At 24.2% G+C, this 17,423-nt stretch overlaps 1 protein-coding gene across 1 annotated transcript; it reads right to left on the minus strand.

Annotated features, from left to right (window-relative positions):
- Positions 1 to 1,485: 1,485 nt before the first annotated feature.
- Positions 1,486 to 7,270, minus strand: LOC145838706 (uncharacterized). Its single transcript, XM_082946333.1, has 4 exons — positions 7,169 to 7,270; positions 5,681 to 5,773; positions 4,373 to 4,657; positions 1,486 to 1,777 (listed from the first exon to the last, which is right to left on the minus strand). The coding sequence occupies exons 1-4, from the start codon at positions 7,233 to 7,235 to the stop codon at positions 1,707 to 1,709; spliced, it is 516 nt and encodes a 171-aa protein (XP_082802459.1). The 5' UTR covers positions 7,236 to 7,270; the 3' UTR covers positions 1,486 to 1,706.
- Positions 7,271 to 17,423: the final 10,153 nt, after the last annotated feature.

The raw sequence follows: 17,423 nt of genomic DNA on the forward strand, positions 1-17,423 counted from the left end.
TAATGTTTACATAGGTTATTTGAGATTATATGTAACAAAATGTATTTCAGTAAAAGAAAAAAAGTAATTAAACCTAAAGTTTTTTTTATTTTATAATCATATAATGCAATTTAACTTAATCAAGTTACAAATTTTTGCAATACACTTATACCTTTTGGCATAAGAATAATATAGAGAGAATTTTTCACCTTTTAAAATTCAAATCAATCAAATTTTATGTATTCAAACAAAAAAAATCAATAAAAGTTTAGTTGCTTAGCAACAGCAATCAATGCTTACAAAACTTCACATGCTTTGTGGTTGAGCTGAATTGGTAAAATATTTGAACTTTTATGTGATTAATAGATTTTAGATATAGGCATTATAGTTTGTTCAAAATTCTAATTTATTCAAATAGTTGCTTAATTTATGATTTTTTTTGTGTAATTAAAATCTATCTTTAAAAGTGTTATTTATACAATATTTTCAGCTAAAACATTTTCAAAGTATGAAATTAACACAAACCAGTAATTTTTCAAAAAGTTTACCATTGTTTTGCAGTACTTAAACAACTAAAGTTGAAGTTATATATTAATCTTAGGAATTGAAAAAAAAAACTTTTACTATGATTTGTCTGTAGTTCATTGATTAACACAAAGTTGTTTTTGAATTATACCAACGAAACAATTGTGTAACTTAAATATTTGCTTTGTGACAATCTAAAAAAAGAGTGACTCAAATATATGCTTTTAAAAAATATTTATTTAAATTTGAAAATGTTAACTTATTAATCTCTAAATAATAATGTAGTAATATTTACACTATACGATTATATGTATTATAGAAAGCAACTCGTTTTAAAACTAATGCTGTTATAATATGTACGAAGTATACTTATAACAGTACCATAATAATAGTTAAATCTAAATCTAATCTATTTAGCTTTAATATTTTACACAAAATACTTTTTTTTAAAGTAAAACTATTTTTGAAACTGGCAAAAGCAATAGTGTTTCAAACTTGACAACACATTTGAAAAAAAAAATAAATTGTTTAATTTTTTTAAGTAGCATAGATTAAACAGCTATATCTTTTAATTTGTTTAATTTCAAAAGTATACTTTGATTGCAAGTTATAAAAGTTATACAAGAACCTTTAAACTTGAATACGGTAGAAAATTTTACTTTAACTAATACTCAAACTTTGTTTAGGCGTAAGGGCTTTAATAGAAAATACACCAGTAAACAATTACTAAAGGTTGTAGTTTATTTGTCAATAACAGCTAATTTTTCTAAAAAAGTTACGTAATAAATCAAACACACTGTTTAAAAATTTTGAAACTAAAAATGTTTTTTAGTAACTTCAAAAGTTCGGATATTCAAAAGTAATAATTTAGTTAGTTTTTTATCTAAAAGTTTAATTTTATATAACTTTAAGTCGAAAATAACAATAGAAATTAAACTTAACAGTTTAAAACTTTCAATACTACTCTAATAATGTGGTAAAAAGGTCCATACTTTGAACAAAACTTATTATCAGAAGTAACTTAAGTAAACCTAGCTTAAAACATACATCACAGAATAAGTTTTAAAAATTAAGACACATGATTTTTGAATAACTACAGGAATAACAAAGTGGTAAGAAAGTAAAATAAAATACTCTATTTTTTATTATTTTTTTCTGATGATTGTTGAAACTCGGTTATGAAGATTTGTTGGTTTAAAATATCAGTAGAAAGAGTTTGCCTTAAAGTTTGAAAAATTCTTTTCATGGTTTTTTGGTGTAGCTTCAAGTTTTTCTGTAAAAAGATAACAGTTAAATTTGTAAGCCGTTCTTTTTTTAATGTATTACTGTATAAGATTAAAAAATATTATTTTGTTTAAATACAACAATATAGACAAAAATATGATAAAAATAGTTATGAAAATAAGTTTAGTACTGAAGTAAAAGTAATTAAATTCAATCTACTTAAAGCTTCAAACAATTCATTTTTTAAATCGAGTGTTAAAGAAGATATGTACCTAAAATATTCTGCCTACAATTTAAGCTTATTTTCTTTTAGATTAATTCAAAAAAATACAAATTAAAGTTGTTAGAATGTTTTACCTAGTCAAGAGAGTAAAATTAGTTTATTGCAACAAAAATATGTTAATTTATATTACAATAGTTTAATTGGTCAGACAAACATTTACTTTACCTTATACATTTGTTGTAATTTCTAATTTTCATGCATAATGTAGCTTGTAAATGTATTAAGTAATACAAATTTTGCTAGCTTAAACCTTGAAGTTTTTATTATTTATATATATAAGTCAAATATTTTGATAGTATTAAAATGCTTTACAGATTATTTAAATTTTTGTTAGAAAAAAAAATACACTAGTTTAAAAACCTACAACTCTTGAAAACATATTTTTGACTTAAAGTATGCCTCTTTAGTGTCTCTGCAATAATCATAATCAAGTTTTTTATAAACAAGATTTAATATTACACATAAAATTGTTGCATACTTGTAATTACTTACAACCAGAATGTTTTTTTATAATAACAAAGTCGTTCACTGAGATGAAAAACAAGTTTCTAGCAACTCTAGCGAAATTACACCGATTTAATTCGTAAGCAACTAAATAGCTGTCATAAGCAAACAGTATATTGCTCAATTCACACAAACTCTGTTAAAACTTTTAAAACCATAACTCTAGCACGCGATCGCTTAATTTACCGTTCATAGAACTTTGCAAGGTTCAAACAATATTGAATACTTCATCTTTAGCGGAAATTGTTCAGACGAAAATCGTGCGATAATTCCACCGCAGTGTTTCGATTTTTAGAAGACTTTCTCATAACAGCTTCAATTTGTTTTCAAATACTAAAAGTTATTGGGTTAAAACATTTTTTTTTAATTGTTAAACAGTCATGCTTTGTCTGGTTAAGCTGACTTTATAATCATTTTTGTTATAACTTTTAATATCTTAAAACATCTAAGTATACAAGTTTATTGTTTTTATTTTTTGAAAAATTATAAACTCATAGAAAATATCCTTGAAAATTAATAAAGGTCAGATTTGTTTTTAAATAGTGTAGGTTATTGGGTTCAAGTAATGTTGTGAGTACCACCTATGCGGTATACGGTCACGATCTTTTTGGCTGCACTTTATTCTTTATAGTTGTTTCAAATATTTTTATATATTTTAAGATTTTTAAGTACCCTGCTTTCTTATTTTAGGATACTTAATGGGGTAAAATAAATCAAAACTTTTTTTTTTTTTGATCTTAGCTGTAAAATAAAAACTATTGCCAGACATTTGTTATAAATCTAAATCAGTTATTTAAAAGTAAAACGTTATTTCTAAATTTAAAGTTAAACATCTGCCAAACTAGAAAACTTACACTAAAGTAAACTGTTAAATTTGAGCATATGTTCAGTGCGTAGTCAAACACGTTATTAATTTTGCAGGAAAAAAAAACTGCAGCTTTTAGTAATGGAACAAAGATAAAAGAGTTTTATAATTAAACAAGTCGTTCAACAAGTAAATAATTATTTTTTTTGTTTAGACTATTTATATGACTTGTTTTTGCATACTCATCTGTTTTCAATGATATGAAGAGTTGCACAGACCTGTTTTAAATTTTGTTTTAACTTTTCTCCGTGCTGAAACTTATAAGTTAATATGAAAGTTTTTTATTCTTTAAAAACCAAAAAATACTCTGAACGAATTTTTTTAATTTGCGTCATTGTTATTGGTAGAAAAAGGTATCTGATTTTATACGGTAAACCCATAAACCCACTGTATTGCTTGTAATTTGTAATAATTTAGCTACCCTTTGTGACCACTGTTGTTTTATAGACCGCATTTGTTGGTAAGAAATTTCATTCGACCATACGTTTGTTAAAACATATTTATGTTTCTTTTCAATAAAATATTAAAAAGCTATTTAAATCGGCTCTGTAAAAGTTGCATAAGGAATTATGAAAAAATTGAACTGATGTTATTAAATTTTACAACTTTTAATAAGTTATATAAATATATATATAATATGCTATTTTCTTACAGTAAGTAAATAATGCTCCCAATCTTAAAATAAAGCAGAAAAAAAAGTAGATAAAACAAAAAATACATAACAAGTGTTTAAAAGCTTTATGCACCAAAATTTCATCGAAATGATACTGATGAGAATTTGGAAGCAGGCATCAAGTTTGAAACACGTGTAGAGTACTGTCTGTTTTATCTCATGACATTTGTACACATGTTTAAATACAAAAATCTAATAAGACTTACGACGGTTGTAAACTGATTATTCAAATAAGTAAATGAATTATTTTGTTTTTAATTTTTTAGAATAGTTTATAAACAAAGACTTATTTGTTGACAAACAATCAAATGAAACACACTTTTTTCAAACTTCATCCACCCTCGATACTCGTAATTCCACAGGGCAGGGTCCAAATCGCCATGTCCCAGCCAATTGTACAAATTCCACCTTTCTGCCTCTTTTATTTCGTCCTCGATTATCTGCACGTCCAATTCCGATAATCCGTCAGGCTTCCGATATCCGAAGTCCAAGGACGTATGTTTCTTTTTTGGGTGGCTTTGGTGGTTTGGACGGTGTTTTTTTGAGCTTTGTGGTCCCGATTGTGAAATAAATGGCTTTTTTGTAGGAGGAATGTATTCTTCATCTGTTAGGTTAGTAGCTTAGGGTCATAAAATGTGGTCAGTTTTCAAATTCAAATCTTTTTATAAAAGTGCTTTAGAAAAAAAGTATTTAATATTTAAATAACCTGATTGGTTTTATTCTTTTTAGATAAAAATATTATACTACGTAACCGTCATAGTAATTAAGTAAGTGTAAACTTAAAAAAGCAGTTTTCCTGTTTTCCAAAATTCAAGTATAAAATGTTAAATAATTAAAAGACTTTAAAGTTGTTAAAAAATAAACAAACATCAAGTTGATAAAACAAACACTAATTATTTTTGGTTTGAAAACTTTAAAAGGCATTCTTCTTACTTAAACTCAGGTTTTACTTTGTGTCATGTGAAGAATATTTATAGTATAATACAACTTAATAATAAACATAACCGTAACACTATAAAAATATTTTAACAGTAAATTGGTTGAAGACTTATACTTAAAACGCAAAAAGTAATTTTTTTCTTTTTAGTTTGAGCAGAAATAAATCAATAATAATAACTACAAATGCCTTAAGTAAAATCAAATTTACATACCAAGAATACAGTTATGATGCAGTATTTGTGTTAATTGTTTTTGACGGTTTTTGACTTAGTAAGGCTGTACAGTACAAACAAAATATACAATAATCATACTTTAAAAAGTATTTTTTTTAAAATTTAATTCTAACTTTTTAACAAAGGATAATTTTATTTCTTGCTTAGTTAAAAGGTTTACCAGATACACCTTAAATTGTTAACTTTCTGATAAAATGAAAAAAAATATTTAATGAATATTACTAGTAAAACAAATATAATTAAAGTTATTTGACACTATTCAGTGAGAACTGAAACTTTTTAAATGTTTTTTAAATGCCGTGTTAATTATGGAGTAACAACATTTTAGTGAAAAAACAACAATTAAATTGATTTTCATAGCTTAAAAAATTATTTTGAAATTTTATTAGTAAAACAAGAATAGCTTAATCAAATAAATTAACATTTGTTATTAAAGCAAAACATAAGTAGCTGACCAACTGAAGAGCTTTTGACTTGATTGAAGTTTTTTGAAGGTTGATCAGAAGTTTTCTTCTTAAAATAATCTTCTTTACTTGGTACTAGTTGAGCTGTTGAACAAATATACTGTTTTAAGAGTATCACTTTTATTTTATGATGTATATTAATGTCTTTTCAAAAAGTTTAATTTTAAATAATATCTCTGAACTTCCAACTTTTAATTTGAATAAAGCATTTAGAATTTATATAAAGTGTTATATTTTTAAACCATCAGAAAACAAACACATTGTTTTAATTTATCTATGCACAGACAACAAACAAGATAAACAAGATAAATTCTAAAAATCAGCCAACCGTAGCCTAACTAAACAAACAATTTACAGACAATCCGGGTAAAAATTCATGTTGCTTTAGTCTTAATCTCTATAAAATTCAATTAACGTTGTTAAGGTATGTAAGTCAAGTATAAACAACTTTGATGTTAATAAAGCTTTGTTTTTTACAATGTAAACTATTCTTTTGCGATTGAATTTAAAAAGCAAATATAAAAACTGATTTGATTAGTTTTTTGTTGGTGTACATTGTCTAAGCCAGTGGTCGGCACGCTACTTCGAATCCGTGAACCCTAAATCACAAAACTAAAATTATGTGCACCTCAGTTTGCATTATTTAGCGCTGCTAGTGTTAAAGGATATGTAAACACTTTTAATCGTTTTTTTACTAATAATTCGGGAACACCCAGTTAATTTTTACACGCTAACTTTAAATTTACCAGTTTACCCTAACCATTTCAATAAATTTTTAATATCGATGAGGCCTAACTTAATTTTAGTCAAATACTAGTATACTAAGCTGATTAATATAGTGATTTTAAATGTAGCAAAACGCTTTTAAACGACAAGAGTTAATAAAATTAAACATTAATAGAGTACTAAACGTTTTATTTTGTTAAAGAATCTATGAGATTTGCTCACTTCGGTTTTTCTTTGGGCGGCTAAAGGTGGAAGAATTTTCAAATAATGTAAGAGAATAGAACTAGGAGAGTACAAAACTGGTCGTTTTATTAACAACAAAATGGTCGATTAAATATTAAGGTTAAATATGTCTTAAATGTAGAAAGATTAAAAAAAAACTTTAATTTAGTTTCTGCGCGAAAACAAAAATTATGTACCAAATTAAGTTTCATGCACCCCAAAAGTCTAGTGCACCCTAAAATAAATTTCATGTACACTAGTGTGCACCAGTGTACACCGAGCCGACCACTGTTCTAAGCTTCCATAAAACACGAATCTTTTAAAAAATAAAATTTTAAAAGTTAAGCATAGTTAATTAGTTTTATGTTGACTAAAGACTGATGTTTTGTATACGATTATACTTCAATAAGAAAACATTGAAAAATTGAACGTGACCTGATAAAAATTTCAAAGTATCTAAACTAGATGTAAGTTTTAAAAGATATAAATCAAAAACTAACAATGCTGATACAAACAATTAAAGATACTTACGTTTTCTAGCATACTTGTTGTTGTGATGACTGTGAAAATTGTCTCTTTTCCTAATTAGTTCATCCATTTGGTGTATAAGCCGAAACGTTTGAAATATGTTTAGCTATGAACTTTAAATAAATAAAAATGTTTAAAAGCTTTTCGAACAACTGAATATAGCTAGGTAGGAAAAAAACGCATATGCATTGCATAGTTAAAAGATCTTATCATATTTACAAAACAATGACATTTATTTTAGTATAATTTTATTTTGTAATTAACTAACTAAATTTTAATTAAATAATTTGTAAAATAAACTTTATGGTTGAGTTACAAGTATTGCTTAATTAAATAACTAGTTATTCAAAAGAGAACAGTTATAAAAACAGTATAAAAACTGTTTATTATAACTTAAATGAATAAATATTAGTGTTAGTAAATCTAAGTTTTAAGTATACGTTTAAAAATGGCAAAGGATTTTAATAAAAATAACAAATTAACATAGCAAAACAATTAAAATCAGGCATGTGATAGAAATTATTTTTAAGTATTTATTTGTAAAGATAGATTAAGAGTTGATACTAAATATGAAAAGAATCTATCAGTAAGTATATTGACATTTCAAAATATTACACTACTAAATCAAAAAAAAAACCTCAAATGTTTTAACTAGAAATATAAGAAAACAAAAATAAGCTTAAATACTGAAAATAACTAACTTATAATTGTTAATGTTATAAAGCAATTAAACATTAAAATAAAACAATTACGTTTTCCATTAATAAATTCAAAGTTATTTTTTTTACATTAAACGAAATAAAGTGTTCATAAAAATAAAAAATAAAATTTCAGTTGGTTGTCAATTACAAATTCATTGTAAAAATACCACCTACTTTTTACTATCAAAATATATCTGTTTACAATTAATTTATTGTTTTAATTACAGGTTAAAAAAATAAAAAATAAAAATGTAAGAAAAGTAAGCCTGTCATGCTCAGTAAATCTCATTCCAACTGTAATAATAAATAAGCAACAAAATTTCAACAAGTTATGCTTTTTTCTCTCTTCAAATAAAGTCTCATATTTGTGAAAAATATTGAGCTTAACCGCATATATCGCATTAATCACAAGTAAAGCTTTGTTGTCTGAGTAGTTTTCTTAAGAGAGAGAGAAAAAAATAAGTTTATGTTTTTGTTTAAAATTGCTTTTAACATTTAAGATTAATGTTAAAGGTTACTCGTTACATGATCTTTAACTTTTGTACATCTCAATCATATCATAAACAGTTTATTATAGTTCAAGTTGTTGTATGCAAATTTATATTTTAGTTGTAATTTTAGGCTTAAAGGATGCTATTCATATTTCTAAGCTCTTTTTCAAACAAAGAAAAATATCTAAAATTCAAATACTTGTACTAGCATTTATTACTTTACCACAACAAAAGCAAATTTTTAAAGATAAGTATTTGTTTCAAAACTTTTTAAGCTTAAATAATTATAACTTTATAAATCTAAGTACATGATTTGTTTCACAAACTTGAATAGACGTTTTTTGAATGACAGTAAAATAAACAAAAGACGAATTGAAAAATCACTTGAACAGTGTTATTATGCAACATAGTCAAGTGTTAAACTTTGAACACAGAAAAATGCTTATGTGTGGTAAATTTCCGTAAATTTCACGCTTATATTTTACACATCCTTATGAAACAAAAACGAATTTTTTATGAACTCTATATTGAGCATACCTTTTGGTCTATTCTGAACACAAAAATCATTTAACTATTTTACTTGACATAGAGAAATATAAATTTGTTGATAAGAGATTAAAAAAAAACAAAAACAGTTATTATATAGTTTTCTTTTATCTTTTAATTTTATTGTAAAAAAATTCTTTTAACATAATGTGCATCTTTTATTGAACACTTTAATCTTACCTTTTATATAGAAAATTATTTTTTTTTTCTTCGTGCAAGAGTACTTTTGAAAAATTTTGCTTTTAATAAATCAAGTATTTATAAAAAAAATTGTTAATACAAAAAAAAAGGCATTAAAGTTTTAGATTTAAAGCAAATAAGAACTTTGAAACACAAACTTTTAAATTATTAATTAGCTAGATTAAATTCAAATACACCAGTTTGTATAACTTATAAAATTATAAGAAACTATGTCAAAATCACGAGACCATATCAAAAAGTGTGAAAATGCATTTTTTAAAAGTTTTGCAGAATAAATTTGATTTCACAAGGTTAATGTTCGCTTTTAGTCTGGGTTTAATAAATGTTGTACAAAATTTCAACCTACGTTCAAAAAATTAAAAAACAACTGTTGCGACTAGTTTCTTAAATGAAAATCATCATTTTTAAGTAATTGACATTTTGTTTAGTTATCTTAAAGTGCACGAAAAATGGTTTACAAATACTTTTGAAAAGTTAAGTCCTTTAATAGCTTTAAACTTTTATTTTTTTTTAGGGGTTTAAAAGGTTTGAAGAATTGATAAATTACGGTAGGTGATTTTTTTTGTTTTTCTTACTGAAAAACAGGTAACCTTTTGTTAAAAGAGAAAATAACTTTTGGGTTAATCACTTTATTAGACGTAATACCTCTTTTTGTTGATTAAAGAAATGCTTAAATTTTGTAAAAAGTTTACTCTATTAAAACAAAATTAATTTAACCTCGTCAAATGAGCTGGGTTATATTGAGCAAAATACTTATAAGTTTGATAAAAAAACTAAAGCTAGAGATGTTAGAGAACTATTTAGATGCTCTGAATTTTAGGATAATATTACACTTGAATTTTGATTTAAAGTTTATCTTTTATTAGTTGTTGTTACATTTTAGTGTAACCTGTGTTTATAAATAAGTTCAAGTTGTCTTATCAAAACTTTAAATACATCAACCTTTGTTGTTTATTTTATTTTTTTGATGATGATCAAAATAAAATGTAAAGTTGTGTTACTTTATTATATGTTACATAAAAATTTACAGATTAAGTTCATTAAATTTGAAGCGGAAGTTGTAAATACATTTTATGAGAAAGAAATTGATTAAAAAACAAAACAAAAAGTTAATTAAAAAATTGAACTCAAAAAATAAGTCAACAATAAACTTAATAACAAACATATTCATTAATAGTGCTTAACTCTAGTTTAAATATTTGGAAAGAAACTCCTATTTATATCAAATTTTACTTCTAGTAAATAAACTTTATACTGACTAGACGTAGGTAACACAAAACGTGCGTATTTTTATTAATTTATTACATTGTGTTTCAAAAGTTTTCATATAAATTAATATTTTCCTTTTGCCAGATATAACTTGGTTTAACTTGTAAACTTTGTACATTAATAGTTAAAGTTTTTCGTATAATACTCTTAACAGACATACTCTAAAATTATATTTTAGTAAGGTTTTAGGATTTAAAAATCATTTTCAAATTAAAAAAATATAAGGAGATTATCTAACTTTAGTATTCGCATGTAGCTGATATACTTAAATTTAAAGGAGTGAATAAACTTAGTTTTTTTTTTTTAGTTTAAATAATATTTTTAAAACTAATTGGATAAGTAGTTATGAAAAATTTGTTTTCTTTGGAAGTGTTTTGAGTCAGAGCAGAAACTTATAAAATATAAACATAACTGCTGAAACTTTTAATTAGCATATATTACATATGTTAATGATTTTTTTTGATCACATATTAAAAAAAGTGAATAGTTTTTTTCTATTTTAGTTTAAATGATTTATTTAAAACGAGTTTTGGTAAGAGATTATAAAACATTTGTTTTCTTTGGAAAAATTTAGAGCTAGAGCAGAAACATATAAAATATAAACAAAACTGCTGAAACTTGTAGTTAGCATTTAAATTGTATGTTAAAGATTCTTGGCTACAAGTTACTGTAATGTTTGAAATGGTTGTCGTTTGTATTTGCTATCTAGGTAACTATCATTTGCCATATAAGTATTTAACATAAAGATAAAAGCATATTTTAGTTACGACAGACTTTTTTTAACAAAACATTACAAAAAACGAATACTAAACTAACTAATACTAACAAAAACAATAACAAAACTTTAATATATTGACCTAAGATATTTAGAAGCTGCCAAAATAAAAGTGTTTGTTTAAATAGAAGTTTATTTCTTAAAAGTTCTTATGAGTAACGACAATACATTTTAGTAGTATATTGAGCTTTTAATCAAAAAAATTATTAGCTACTGTCAAAAGTTTCATGTTTATTGCGTATATGTTTAAACAACTATTTTGACAAAGACTTTTGAAATTATAACACTGTTTTATTTAAGAAATATACTTTAGTTCATAAGTTTTTGTTTAAAATTAAAAAATTAGTATGGAAAAAAATTATGCTGGTTATTTTTTTAATGCGTTAATGTTTAGATACAAAAACACTAAGACATTTAATTGTAATTTCCTGTTTACGATACAGTCTTTTAAGTTGAAAGTCAACTAACTTAAACACTTTATAAATAGAAATAATTGGTTTTATGAATGCATTTTAATAATTTCCTAACATATTAGCAATAGTTCATTAAAAAAATAATTTTTATAAAATATGCTTGTTGTGTCAAAAAAATAATAAAATATTTTTAAAAGATCTTCAAAGTAGTTGACATTTAACAGTTACAATTCTTATCTCACAAAAAAATAATGATAACATTAAAACAAAGCTTAAAGTATGAATTAAACTTAAAGTACTGTTGTATACTAAATAAAAACAAAATAAATATAACGAAATTTAATATACTTGAAGGAAATTTCAGTTTTTATCGATTTCTAATTTTCAGGATGCAATTAGTTAAAATTAGCAATCTAAATTAAAAAGGTTGATTTAGTTTTAGTAAGACAAATAAAATGTTTTTATTTTTAAACAAAGTATTGTGTTACATCCGAACTAAACTATTAAATATAAACTTAAAAAATATTTAAAAGTTTAATTTATATTAGTATAAGTATTTTATATCATTGACTAGAAACTAAAGTATTAAGCGAGATTAAACAAACTCAATATTACAGTAGTTTAAGTTTAGTCATTTAGTTTCTTGAATTTTGTGTGTAACTAAATATTGACATCTTATTACGGAACCACGGTGCTTATATTCAATTATGACTTATGCTACTTTTACTGTTTAAAAACAACCTGTGTTAAACAAGTTCAGCTTACACCGATATGTCAACTTTTTTATAAATTCACGATAATTACTTTTGCACGATAAACACGCGACAATCTTACCACAATTATTTATTTATGCAGATAAAGTTGAGTTTATTTAGATTATGTTTGCTCAAAGAAAACAATTCAAATTAAAAAATTCTAAGAACATGACAACTTCAAGTGTGACATCAAGTTTATTTTAAAACTAGTTTATAATACCGTTTTAGCTATTTAAAATAAACGATGTTTTGGAAAGTATCAAAAACATTTATAATGATGCGATTTAACTTGTAGTTGTTTTGTAAGATAAGTGCAAACTTTTTTTAAAACATTCAGTAGCTTTTTGAAAAGTTAATATAAGGGTAAAAAGTTTTGTATTAAGAATATGAAAGATAAATGTAGAAAATTGAAACTATTTTAAACTAATTTATGATTAACTTGTTCTTTTTAACTGATTTATGTTTTGAAAAAAATCAAAAAAACATTAAAAATAATGCAGCTGCTATTTATTTCTATAACATGAAGGAGGCATATTTTTAATGTGTTTAAAATAACATTAAACCTTTACAAATATGTTATAAATTTAAGTAACAACCTGTTTTATACCAATAGGCATATGAGATGAAAACTAATTAATCGTGAAGGTACATAAAAAAAAATTTGCTTATAATACTTATTTTGATAGTTGAAATTTTTTGTACAGAGTACTTAAAACCAAAAGGAAATAGTTAAGTATTAAGTTAATGATTTTAGTTACAAACCGGTGAATTATGCTTTAAATGAATTGAATAATTTTATACTTATAGTATGTTATGATAAAAATTTTAACCTAAAATTGCTACGCAATTTGTTTAGAAGTTGAGCTTTGACGTTTTGCATTTTTACTTTAATGATTTATACCAACCACCAAAGTCAAAATTTTTGCAGTAAACAAACAAGTAAAATACTTGAAAGTTACTTACTCGAAGCATAATAGTAAACATTTGTTATACAATTTATTAGTATAAAAAATCATATTTTAAGTAGTAAACTAACTAATAGCATAAACAAAAATGTGTTAGCTTTACGATAATACGCTTAAGTTTTAAATTTAGTACAATAAAGTCAAAATCCATTGTGAAAAAATCTTAAAATTTTTATTGTTTTTATTAGACTTATGACGCCATAGTTTAAGTTTTTTCATGTATTTTAGTAGTTAAAAAATTTCGTTTTTCAATTCAAAACAAAAAAATAATAATTAAAAATTTTTGGAGTTGAAAGTAAAAACTTTCAACTTTTTTTAAACTTTATACAATTTTATAAAGTAAAAAAATAAGTTTGCAAGGCAGCCCTAAATTATAAAGAACTAGCATATATAAAAACTGTTTTCCTTTGAAATAAAAAACCTTTTTTTTGTAATTTTGTAAAATTTGTTTATTAAATAATAACATTTATAACTTATATGTCTTGTTTGGTTTCAACAATCTTTGTTTGTTTCTAATTTTATTGATCTTTATCTAAAATAATATGTTAGTTTTTGTAAAAAGCTTCTCCATTTAAATTTTATGCTGATTTAATCTGTTTTTGATCGGATATTTAACCTAAAAAATATTTAAACTTAACGTAGCTAATGTAAACTCTTAAATTTTATTTTCTAGACAAGTTTAACCAAAACCTATAGCTCACTATCTTAGTATTAAAAAGTAAAACTAGTATATAAACTTTTTATTTAAACATTTTCGTCTAAAACCATAAAGAAAATTATATAAAACTAAATATTGTCTTAAAACTGTTTCAACTTTAATATTAAAATATAGTAACAAACTACAAATGATGAAATAAACCCCACTAGTAAATCTACTAAAATTACTTATCAGTTTTGAAGTGTCGTTAAAAAAATCTTTTATATAGTATTTCTACATCACGTTATTTAATTTTAAAAAAGCAACTTGTGAAGTCATAAATCAGCGAGTTAATTTTAAACAAATAAAAAACTAGTTGAAAAATTTTACTAACAAAAAAAATATTGACATTATAATATTGAACATTATTTCAAAGTGTTTACCAATTTCTGATTGTTTTTTTAAGGTATAAATTTTTTTAACTTGAAATTTACTGACTAATAAGCAAAATGATAATAAATAGTAAAAAAAAAACAGAACAAATAAGACATTTTTTAAAGATAAGTGTTTTTTAAATCCTAAAGTTATGTATTAAAAACTTTTATAAGACATTAAAAAACTATATTGAATGGGTAACATAAGTTGTAAAAGTATTAAAGAGGCAAGGTAGCAAACTAATGGTAATTTATCTAATTATTTTTAGAACTTGGCTAAACTGGTCTTCAGATTAATACTTAATAAAAGGAATTTGACTTGAAATTTAAAAAGTTCTTTTTGGTTTGCTGTTTCGTTGCTTTTTCAGTGTTTCTGTGGTATATAAAATTAAAGAAAATTTGATTAATTTCTTAAAGTGTATTAATTTCTTCTTCAAGTTTTGAAGTGTCGTAGAACTTAATCCAAATTTTTTAGAAACAAGGCACAATAGTTTAATAATAAAAATACTTATAACGCATGAACTTATGTTTGTACGTTTGTTTGTTAATAAAAATTAAGTAAATTTTACCTTACAATAAATAATTTGACAATAACTTTTTAATACAAAATTTTTTTAACTTCTGCCAAATGAATAAAGTTTAAATATTTTTAATGGCCATGAACTGTAGTTGAAAATCAAAATTAAGTGATTGAATATGTTAACAACTTTATCACTGACATAAATGTAAGTTTAAATTTACTTATTTACACTAAACATAGCTCATTCTTTCTCAATTGAGTGTTAAAGCATTGTTTAAACTTAATTTAAGCTGCCTACACCTAACCTAACTTCCTTTTTAAGTTTAGTTGTTACAATAAGTCACTTTAAAATTTCAAAACTAATTTTTCTAATGAACTGTAATAATTTAATGGATATAAATTTTTTTTATTTCTTATAACGGTTTATTAAAAATATTAAATTTAATTTAAGATAATAATAATTAAAAAATTTACGTTTATATCAGATTGAACATTTAATTTTAACTCTAACTTATGAATACTACATAGTTTATCTTTTATATTCTCGGATAGTATAAAACAGTATTCTGAACTGTTAAAAAAAAACGTTTTAGTTTTCATCAACACTAATAATTTGATAAAAACGTGTTCCAAACTGAACAGTTTAAAGCAAACACATAATTCAATGCTTGTGATTTGAAAAAGGTTTACACTTAAAGGTTTAAGCTTGTAGTTTGTGGTGTAGACATTATTCAATTCAAAACTAAAAATATTAGAAGTTTACCTTCACCTTTATATAGTACTTTTCAAACAGAAACTTTTTTACAACAATTATTAAAAGTTAATTTCGAAACCTTAGGTATGTTTTCACATGTTTTTTAGCTAGTTTGTTTCTTATTGAAGAAACAAATTAACTACTTAATTTTGAGAAGATTAAAAGTAAGAGCAAGTTATAATTTTTAGTTATTTTTTTACATTGTTACAAAGTTTAGAAGCAATTAGTAAACAAAAACAAACATCACGTTTATTATCAAAACAATCTTACATAGATAACAAAAAATTGTATTATGTCACGAGTATTTTTATAACTATGTTAGTTGTTTTTGGTTTGGTAAAATTTTTAAATTAAAATACTCTATATCAAAAGTACTATATTGAACTACCGTTTATGAATTTTTAAAAATGAATTTTAGTTTTAAGATAAATGGTTTCCATTTGCTTTAAATAATTAATTAAATTTGTTTTTTTTAATTTGTTTTAATATTTTATAAAAAAAAATATATTAGGCATTTTAACTCTTAACTTGGATTTATAAATAAAAGTTTAATAGAAGTGAACATATTCAATTTAAGTACTTAGTAGCATATAAACACCTTTTAACTTTTAAGTAAGTTCAAATTAGAAAAGAAAATTGGAAATTTTTCAAACTAGCATAAAACTATATTATGAATGTTTTACGATAATAATATGTGGAAAAAAACCAACTCCAATGACAACTTCGATGTACCTATGGGATCATTTCACGGCGCCGAAATATGTGACCTTGTAGGTTTATACCTATTACACCATTTGTCTACGATTATAAACATTGAGTCAATTGGACTCTACAGAGATGATGGACTTGCCGTTATCAATCAAACAAATAAGAGTAATATTTGCAAAATAAGAAACAAAATTACAAGAAAACTAGCAGACATAGGATTCGACATTACAATTAGCGCAGGTGAAACCTCCACCAACTTCTTAGACATACATTTAAACCTCCTAACTGATGATTATTGCCCATATGTAAAGCCAAACGCAAAGACCATCTATATTGACAAAGATTCTAACCATCCTAGAACAATTAAGAAAAATATCCCAAAAATGATCGAAAATAGAATTTCAAAACTAACAAAAAGCAAAGTATCATTTGATAACGCAAAACAAATCTACCAAAACGCTTTAAGCAAAAGCAACTTCCATCATAAGCTCGAATATAATCCAACAATTAATAACAACAAAGCAAAAAACAGAAAAAGAAAATGTATATTTTACAACCCACTTTTCTGTGAATCAGTGAAAACCAAATTCGGAAACCTCTTTTTAAAACTGCTTGACAAGCACTTCCCACAATCAACAGAATTACACAAAATCTTCAATAGAAGTTCCACCAAGATATCATACTGTTGTTCCCCAAACATTAAAGCACTAATAAGTGGACATAATAAGAAACTGCTAGAAAAACCACAAATAGAACCGAAGCTATGCAACTGCAGAAACAGAGAGCAATGTCCAGTAATGAATAAATGTAAATTAGAAAATGTAATATACGAAGCAATCGTCTCATCTGAGAAAAATAAGAGAATGTCATATATTGGATCCACCCGAAAAGCATTCAAAAATAGATTGTACGAACATAGAGTATCATTTCCAAAACCCAACAAGAAGAAGCCCGCCAACTGTACACAACTCGCCAACTACATGTGGAAATTATATAAAAAAGGCGAGAAACCCACTATTGAATGGAAAATTCTCCGACAGACAAAAAGCAGATTTAAACCAAACTTCATGTGCTCGATATGTAACCTTG

The sequence above is a fragment of the Thalia democratica genome, chromosome 6, assembly GCF_965202585.1.
Source record: "Thalia democratica chromosome 6, ktThaDemo2.hap1.1, whole genome shotgun sequence".
Taxonomy (NCBI): Eukaryota; Metazoa; Chordata; class Thaliacea; order Salpida; family Salpidae; genus Thalia; species Thalia democratica.